This window comes from Nanorana parkeri, unplaced genomic scaffold, assembly GCF_000935625.1.
Source record: "Nanorana parkeri isolate BGI_ZX_2015 unplaced genomic scaffold, ASM93562v1 scaffold516, whole genome shotgun sequence".
NCBI classification, from domain to species: domain Eukaryota; kingdom Metazoa; phylum Chordata; class Amphibia; order Anura; family Dicroglossidae; genus Nanorana; species Nanorana parkeri.
In genome coordinates, this window is record NW_017306784.1 from 527,278 (window position 1) to 536,954 (window position 9,677).

At 37.0% G+C, this 9,677-nt stretch overlaps 1 protein-coding gene across 1 annotated transcript in view; it reads left to right on the forward strand.

Annotated features, from left to right (window-relative positions):
- PLXNA2 (plexin A2) overlaps window positions 1–9,677 on the forward strand; it is a 275,782-nt gene that overhangs the window by 208,921 nt on the left and 57,184 nt on the right. Inside the window, exons 16-20 of the mRNA XM_018561322.1 lie at window positions 3,821–3,914; window positions 4,811–5,050; window positions 5,793–5,936; window positions 6,335–6,569; window positions 9,396–9,538. Coding sequence (XP_018416824.1) covers window positions 3,821–3,914; window positions 4,811–5,050; window positions 5,793–5,936; window positions 6,335–6,569; window positions 9,396–9,538 — 856 coding nt within the window. The remainder of the gene's footprint in view (window positions 1–3,820; window positions 3,915–4,810; window positions 5,051–5,792; window positions 5,937–6,334; window positions 6,570–9,395; window positions 9,539–9,677) is intronic.

Below are 9,677 nucleotides of genomic sequence, written 5' to 3' on the forward strand. Positions count from 1 at the left end.
CAGGTATTCCAAAAATAGTTTTCAGGTTTATAATAACCAAAACTAAACAGATTTTTCAAGAGCCACTTGAGACTATTGTTGATTTGCAAAATGAAGGTAATTTAATGTGCTAGATTGCAAGGACCTTGAAGATTTCATACAGAGATGTCCACTATTTTCTTGAAAGAAGTGGGCAAACTGAATCTGTTCAAGACAGAAAAAGATTGGAAGGCCACAATCATCCTGTTAGCCAAGACTAAGAGTTTAATGTTGTCAGGTCTCATGGTTACATGAGCTTTTTTATGTTTTTCAAAGAAAAAAAATACTTTTTTTAAACAAAATCTTATGATTTATTTAAACACGTGCTGTTGATTGATGTGGAGTTCAAAAACCTATTTAGCTTAAATACCTTTACCCTAAGCCTGACAGTTTAAGACAGATAAATCCCCTCTTGTATTTGAATAAGTAATTGCAGAGGTTCTTTTGTACCATTTTTTTGTGGGATTTATTTTATTTCCAGATAATTTGCAACCCCCAAGCTTGCCTGATAAACAAATGGCAATTATGCCACTTCTCAATCAATTATTTAGAATCCCCAGCTCCAAAATACCTACAAAAAGGGTTACTAACTAGCTGGTAATAACTCCATATAGTGTATATGCAGGTAATCTAGCTCTGTATTACCTTTTCTCCCTTCTCTTTCCCCTCTCACATCTGTTTTATCCATGAAGGCTATAACAGCAATGAGAGGTGCACAGAGAGCAAGGAGAGGAGCAAATACAAACGATTGACTTTTACACACATGGGGTCATGACCAGCTGGAAAGCACTCTTTCTGGCAGGTGTTTTGGAGGTGGTGGATTCTAAAGAAAGAGCATGGTTTGTGGGAGATAATGGCAATTGGAAAGAAAATTGCAGGCTGTAGCTGTATAACTGTGATTAAGAAAAAGAGAAAAAGGAGGGACACAGTTCTTTTGGACTGAAAATTATGCCATAAGGTTTTTCCGATTGCATTCTGTTCACATTAGGCATATCAAGTGGAAAAACAGTCATTATATCTAGCTCTGAGTGGATAAAACTAGCACTTCCTCCTATAAACCTATCTACAATGGTCTTTTGAAAAATTGGAATTGAGAAATATCATGGATCTGTAGGTTTTTCCTTCAAAATGCCACAGGACATACAACAGCTAAACCAGCACTGTGCATCTTGCTATGCTATTCCTGTCTTTGTACTTTAATTATCTATAACATGCTAGTAGAAATATATCAACACAGGGTCATTTCAATAGCTGGATGCATACTTTTTTTTATAGCAGAAAAAGAGAGTCGTTTCCCAGACATCTGAGCCTTAACATAGGGGAATTGCAATTACATAGTGACCTTTACATTGCAATGACTGGCCTTTACAAGGTTCACAATGACATTTGGGTGGTTCCAGAGTTATCCTTATAAGCCATACCCAAATACATTGTCAATGATAAAATGTCCTTCTCCCGGTTCTTTTAATAAATTGGGAATTCATAGATTTTCACATACTATATTGATGGCCCCTTTCCTTGACCTTCTCGGCAGTTGAAAATTTAAATGTAAAAAAAAAAATCTTAAGCATGAGATTGCAATTGCCAGGCAGTGTGTTAAAAATGTGTACATGAATCTATCATAAAGCATTAAAAAAATGCTAGGTATAAAGTATAAACACATTGTGGGGAATCTATGAATGTGTTTGCAACAAACTATTTACAGGGTTATTCACAAAAGGGTGAAGAGTTTGGAGAAGGCAGGAGAAGTGAATAATCTAGGACAACATAGATGAACTGGAAAGTGAGCTGAATTGGAAAATGTTTCCAAATCGGCTCTTTTGGCCTAGATTGTTCACTTTTACTGCCTTCTCCAGACTCTTCACCCTTCTGTGAATAACCCTGTCAGTCACAAATATCAAAATGTCATGCAATCTAACCACAAAGGTTTATCTGTTATACATCTTTTTTTCTTGCTACTGTGTTCTTGCAACTCACTCATGTTTTGCAAAATTTTGCATAATTCTCAACTGCACATTAACTGTGTCCGGCATTTGCAACACTAAAAGACTTCCATACTGTTGCACACTTGTACTCTTAAGCACTTTTTATACTAGCGCAAAGATAATTCAGCTTCATATCATCTAGTCAGCCAAGCACTTCTATACTCCAGGAAGGTTCCCTGCAAATTTGTGAGAAATTAGAGACAGACAGTTTAGAGATGATTCTCCTTACAAAGGAGAATTTAGGAATAAAACATAAACTAGTATGATAAATCTTTTGCTAGACACACGAGAAATCAGGGATGCACTCGTTTAAAAGATGCTTATAATGCAACCAAATTGATAAATGTCCCCCATTGTTTTTACGGCTAAATCCTACACTGTTTTGACAGGTTAGCTTTGGCAGTTTTTGATTTTCCTTTCTACCTCCTCTACATTCTGTTGGTTAGGAGTTGTAGTGATGGACAAATAGGGATGGGGGAGGGTGGAATCAGATTTAGCCATAAAAGCAAGGTATTAGTCTGCAGCAGTCTGTATTGCTCTGTGATTGCAGCTCAATTACAACAAATAAAGGTGTCACAAGACAGCAATGTGGTAGATTCTATATGAAGTACCCACCATGATACCTCAACTCTAGAAGCACGCGTACACACACACAAGCTTTTACTTAATATTATACAGTATGTAGAAATACAATTGGCAGGCAATTAGATAATATTACTGTTTAGATTACTATATACAGTACTATTAGATCCTCCCCTTTCCTGCTGCCTGCACCACTGACTGCTGAAGTAGTAATGATCCACTGAAGAATGTTCAGGAATTTACACTTCTGGAAGCTTGTTTTATAAACCACCGCTACACTCTGTGGTTCCTCCCCTGCTGGAAAATTAAACCACTTAGAGCAGTTGCTTTAAATCTTGCAGAATATCTGTGTGATGCTGTATAATACCTTTTAATGAAGTAGTCTGTTTGTAGAGATATATTTACATAAGAAGTGGTATGTATGTTGGTAAATCACATCTAAATAGGAACAAAATCAAATTTGGATACACTTACCGAGATCAGAAAAAGAAAAAATGGATCCACATCACAGTCAAGCAATTACACTAATCGTTGCAAGTTCCTAAATAGTTTCCCTTAAAATTACTTAAACTGGAAATGAGCAACAAGGAAGAGTGCACCCGATTGTGCAGATTGATTACTTTGTTCCAATAAAAGAAAGCAAATTGCTCCAGTAAATACAGGCCTTCTGAAGCGTCATCACACTTTGTTCGATACCCACTGGAATCGGCAGTCAACCCCTAAACTTTCCAAACTTGTTTGAATTCAGTTGAAATCAATATATTAAATGAAAATAGTGCTATGTTGTTATAGGATTAGAAAGGCTCCACAGATTGGGTACCGAAGCTACAATCGAGCTAAACTTAAATTAGAGAGGAGCACATTCTGCAACTGCTCTTTCATTTTTTACTGACAACCTAAAATATGGTAAAAATTCCTAAAATGAAAATGGTATTCTACCAGTAGAAATAGTATGTAAGCGTTAACAATACCCATTACAAATATTCTGCCTAACTTTAAAATTAAAAAGTCAAAACAGGGTGATTTATACTGTAAGCATGACTAAGAATATTTTTTCTATCATAAAATTCTAGTTGGTGTTAAAGTTTTTTCATAAAGGAAGTATTCACTTTGTGTCCAATTATGCATCCTTCTGTTTTGCAGCTTATCAAATTATATTCAATTATTTTGTGTTTCTTTTGTTCAACATGAGACATAACACATTTCTAAAATCCCTGTTTTTTTTCCATTGACAGCGGTCACACATCCCTTACAATTACTGGTACCAACCTTGATATCATACAAGAGCCAAGAATTCGAGTGAAGTACAATGGCAAGGAATCTGTAAATGTATGTTTGCCTCAGGCATTTGACTTTTTTTGACATTTTCAACAAGACTTCCGCTTTTGCTTGTTTAGTTTAGATAAAAGATAATCATAATTTGAAAGTACTGTTGTGTGATGATTTATGCATCTTTTGATTGTTTATTGTGCTGTAACTTAGTCTATATGGTTTTCTTTGCACAGCCTGCCACAGTTGAAGTTTGTGCAGCTTTTCAATGACCTAGCACCACCTACTGCTACAAAGAAGAACCAAAATGCAAAAACAAAAAATGCTGGTTTTATGCAATAGTTTTTTGTTTCTGATCAGCAATTTTTCAATGTTAATCAGTAGTTAGAAACCTTTTTTGTTTATAAATACATTTTAAAGATTAGTTTTATTATTTGATCAGCGAAATTACTTTTTTAATGAAAATCCCACATTCAGGGGAGAATTGTTCCTGATTGACATGTATGTCCTCTGAATACAGTCAGTTCTATGAAATCTAATAAACGTCTGAAGCAAACACTAGTTTGTTGACCTGATACACCTAAGTCGCCCACTAACTGCCCAAGCCTGCTGCTCTAAATATCACTTTCTTGACTCTGTAACACTTCATCAGGCTAAACTTGTGCACAGTTCTGTCCATTTTCAAAGATAATAAATTCACTGATTTTATTTCATTGTGCTTACTAAAATACTCCCAACCCAACATTTGAGCTTCTCAGCGCTACAGGCATTCTTGAGCAAAAGCCTGGCACTCTAATTATACTAAAGGTGAAGGAACATCTGAACTACTTGAAAACAAAAGCGTCATTAACTTAGTGCAGACAACACTGATAAATCCAATATCTGTTCTGTACATCTATTCTGTTAACATTTTAAATATTTTAGATGTTATTGTAATATTATTAATTTCTCACCAGGTGTGTAAGATCGCTAATGCCTCTTCTCTGATGTGCTGGGCTCCTGCCCTTACTCCAGAGTATCGCCCCGGACTGGATGCTGTGGAAAGACCAGATGAGTTTGGATTCATCTTTAATAATGTGCAGTCACTACTGATCTACAATAATACCAAATTTATCTATTACCCCAACCCAACATTTGAGGTTCTCAGCGCTACAGGCATTCTTGAGCAAAAGCCCGGCACTCCAATTATACTAAAGGTGAAGGAACATCTGAACTACTTGAAAATAATGACAGTGTATATTTGTTGATAATATAGCTGTACAGTTTCCTGGTTCCAAATGGCTTAACTGAAGGTGTCTGTTATAAATGCGAAGGATGGAAAATGTGAAAATGTTCGTGTTTTCTAAATGACTGCTTATGTTATAAATTTTAAGAAATTGAAGGTTTAGATTTCAGATGGAGATGATTTGGGGAATGATTATGTGCAACAGCAGATTTTATGCGGGTAGATTCTTTCTATTTATGAACATGTAATAGTAATAATATAAGTGCATGTTTAGGAATTTGACGTAATCTGTAAATGTTGCAATCATGAAAATTGAATAATTTGTTAGACTTGACAACCTCAAACAGTGGCCTGAATTTAGTGGGATTAATATTCAAGGGGCTGCATTGTCTACTGAGGGTCATACCTGTTTAATTGCCAAAAAACAGATTATATCACTTAGGTTTGTTATTTCTTAGTAAATATAGCAACTTGTTTTATCCAAAATTAATGAACAGCAAATTTAGATACAGAAGTGTAGCTTTTATCAACCAGAGAGTTGCTAGGGTCTTATTCATTAAAAAAAAAAAAAAAACACATAAATCACTGATGGCCACAAAGAGGGAGAGAGGGGGTGAGATACAGGCTACAGACATCAGTTTGACATGCCTGCTGTAATGTTGACAAATGTAACCACAAATGTTTGTAGTAATGTGATGTTACTTTCTGAACAGGGTAAGAATCTGTGTCCACCTGCAACAGGAGGAGTGAAGCTGAATTACACTGTTCTGATTGGAGACACACCATGTGATGTCACTGTTTCCGAAACTCAGCTTCTCTGCGAGTCACCTAATCTTACTGGCCAACATAAAGTGACTGTAAGTTCCTTAATACTTTTTTCACCATCTTCATGTATTTTCACACTGAGCATCAAGTGGATTGCTGTGGCTCTCCTAAGTAGAAAAAGTAACCATACTGTAATTTATTTAAATGACTATCACTATGTTGCATCCATCCTTGTCTCTATTACAGGATTTGTTTATTTATTCTGTTCATCAGATTTTTCAAGCATATTTGCCTTTATTTAATGACTTTAGAAAGCTATGTTGTCAGAAATCTGTGACAACTAGCTAGAGGTCATTTTTTTTAGCATTTAGAGAGTCCCAAGAAATAAAAAGCAATCTTATAACTGGTTGCTAGGTTCACTGTAGTTTGCATAAGCTCCATTCACTATTGCCCATTCTGCTTTACCTAAGCAGTTTTCATTTTCTTCTAGGTCCATGTTGGAGGCATGGTGTTTTCACCTGGTTCCATCAATGTGTTATCAGACAGCCTCCTAACTCTTCCTGCTATTGTGAGCATAGCTGCTGGTGGAAGTCTTCTTCTTATCATTGTCATTATTGTGTTAATTGCCTACAAACGCAAGTCTAGAGAGAATGACTTAACCTTGAAGAGACTGCAGATGCAGATGGACAACCTAGAGTCACGGGTGGCTCTGGAATGCAAAGAAGGCAAGTAATATTTTGGTCAGAATGAAAGAAACAATAAACCGTTTGAATTGTTAATATTTTGTATTGCACTCTTAAGGTTCAGATTCAGGATTGTAGATGTATTATTTCTGTTCTACCTTTTTCATGATTTTACCTTTGGATTGGATCACTGTATTTGACTTATTGCCTTTTATATTTGCATGTTTCATTAAACAGACCAACATTTGAGCATGTTAAGATTTTGCTCAATAAGTCATTCTTAGTGTAAGATGTTAACAGGTGCTGTAACGCACTGCAACAGACCACAATTGTGTGGAATAAATGAAAGTGTTTACATTTTCAACTTATTTAGTTAAAGTCTTGCATATTCCAACATGGTACATAGTTTGCACATGAAATCATTTCAATGAGTAGTGATTATAATATGCAGTAAAAAACTTGAAAAATACCTTAAATAGCGCTACACTTCATTGCAATGAAAACCTCCTCTAAGGGCTAGTTCACACCAGATGCAGTTGTGATGCAGCCCTTTAGTTTGACAGCTGCATCAAAAACGCATCACAATGCTTTCTAATTGGATTTCTGGTGCTCTGTTCACTCCATTGCAGACAGTTTTGGTGCATTAAGAAAAAAAAAATCCTGCTTGCCACATTTTAGCTGAACCTGATTGCAACAGAATGCATCAAAACTGCATGCAAACGCACTGGACTGCACCTGAAAGTCAATTTTAAGCTCAAAAAAAGTATTAAAATCATGGTTAAAATGAGGCAAAGCGCATCGCACTGCAGCTGTGCAGGCGCATGCAGTTATGGTGTGAACTAGCCCTAAAGCGTCTAAATTTCTGAGAGTATCGATTTCCGCCTTGTTAATGCTGGACACAGGTGGATAAAGCGAGGCACCACTGAGCGTGGCAGAGGAGAATGCAAATCGACACTCCCAGGAAGTGTCCTTTTTAGAAGACACTTTAGAGGATGATTATATTACAACAGAGCAACGGTTCAACAGTGTAAGTAGCAGGAGGTTTAGGATTCAGTTTATTCTTTTGCAAGGTAACATTATTTAACAAGGAGTCAATCAGAGATTTAGTGATTGCACCTTTTTGGGCATTATTTAACATCTCATTGTATTGTTTAAGCTAAAAAAAAGCCCTTACTCAGCAATCTGACCTGATTGTGTTTGTTAAATGACCCTTTGAGCTGTATTGTAGTAGTAACCCTGAAATTCTTCCTCTGCTGGGGTCTCCAGTATAGACTCTTGAGTTTCCACAGTCAGTACTATGATAACATAGATTTGTTTTGAAGACTCTGCAGCTGCTTGACAATGCTTTCCTTCTTGTTGCTTTCACTGACCAGTGAATAAATGTTCTCTACAAATCCCAGAAGACCACCAGCTTCCAGTGAAAACATTTGCCTGTCAGTTGAAATAGGAATACTAATGCTGTTTTAGGGGTTAAATTTAGCTAAAGTAAAGACAGAGTTGACAGGGGAAAACTGAAAGCGCATATGAAGAGGAAAGTGCCTTTCTCAGACAATGACAGCTGTTCTAGATTGGTAATACAGACATTTACTGCTGTCGTGTAACTTACTGCCCAAGACAAACTATTGAAATGAAACTTATTTCCACACACCATTCAAGCTGGAGCCACTTAAGAGGGTAGACGCAGGCTAAGGAAGTAGCTACTTCTTCCAGCTTCCCCTATGGCCCCATCCCTAGCGCACATTTGTAATTATTTTTAAGCAACCACAACAACTGACATATATTCTGGGGGGGGGGGTGACCTGCAGATGTGGCCCTACTAGAATTTATCTCTGTAAAAGTACTTGATTCTCCTTATGGACTTTACAGACACCCACCGTTTGTGCCTTAAAAGCATGGACTGTCTGTGCAGGCCGTTGACAACCTAGATATACAGGAAATTTAGTCTTTTTCTTCTGTAAGTTTTTGATACAGTAGAGAAGGGTAAACACTCAGTTTTGTCTTTTTTTTTTTTTTTTACTGATTTTGCTATGGTACCTCATAAACGCTTACTACACAAGCTAAGAGCTATGGGCATAGACGGAAGGGTGTGTACATGGATAGAGAACTGGCTACAGGAACGGGTACAGAGAGTATCAATAAATGGCGCTCTTTCAGACTGGGCTAGTGTCATTAGCGGTATGCCTCAGGGTTCTGTGCTGGGACCGATGCTTTTCAACCTGTTTATTAACGACATCGGGGACGGAGTGTTTGCTGACGATACATATATGAAAATGTGCTATTTAACTACCAAAAGTCTTATTCTGCACCAAAACCTACCTCCACCGAGCAGAACAGCCGAGCCGAATGCCGCTCGGCGGCATTCGGCTATTTACTCACTGCTGTTCGACATCTATGAGAATAGACCGAACAGCAGTGAGTAGCCTGCCGGAAGTTCGGCTCAGCCGATCCAGATATATATATATATGTGTGTGTGTGTGTGTGTGTGTGTAAATGATAATGCCAACCCAATATAATTTTATTTATGTACAGATACTGAAACTGAAATATGCTTTAGAATTTCAGTTGGTAGCTCCAAATACTTTGAACAGTAGCTGTTCCTGCTCCGTAGAGATGTGTTCTTGTGTCAGAAAATACCTATAAAGCGTCCAAGATTCAGTGATCACTGTTTGCCGTCATCATATTTTTACCTTTACTCCAGTGCCACAACTTTTTACAAATGCTTCCCTAATAGCAAGCTACTGCAATAGATGCCAATCAAAACCACTTATACTTGTAGTTGTAATTGATTTGTCTGCAACCCACGTAAAGTGCTCCGTTTATTCATCTATGCTATGCAAAATTAATTGTTTCTTTGGCTATGGATAACAGCTTTTGCAGAGCTGCAGACTGACATCAATGAATTAACCAGTGACTTGGATCGCTCAGGAATCCCTTACCTGGATTATCGTACCTATGCAATGCGAGTGCTATTCCCTGGCATAGAAGAGCACCCTGTTCTTCGGGAATTAGAGGTCAGAAAACAGTTTTGTTCTTTTCTATACCTTTATGCTACATACTGGTCTTGTATTGTTGCTGTTGACTTCTCTGTGTTTTATATTAGTGAGGTTAATAACACCACACGTGTGCAAAATAAATATATATATATATATA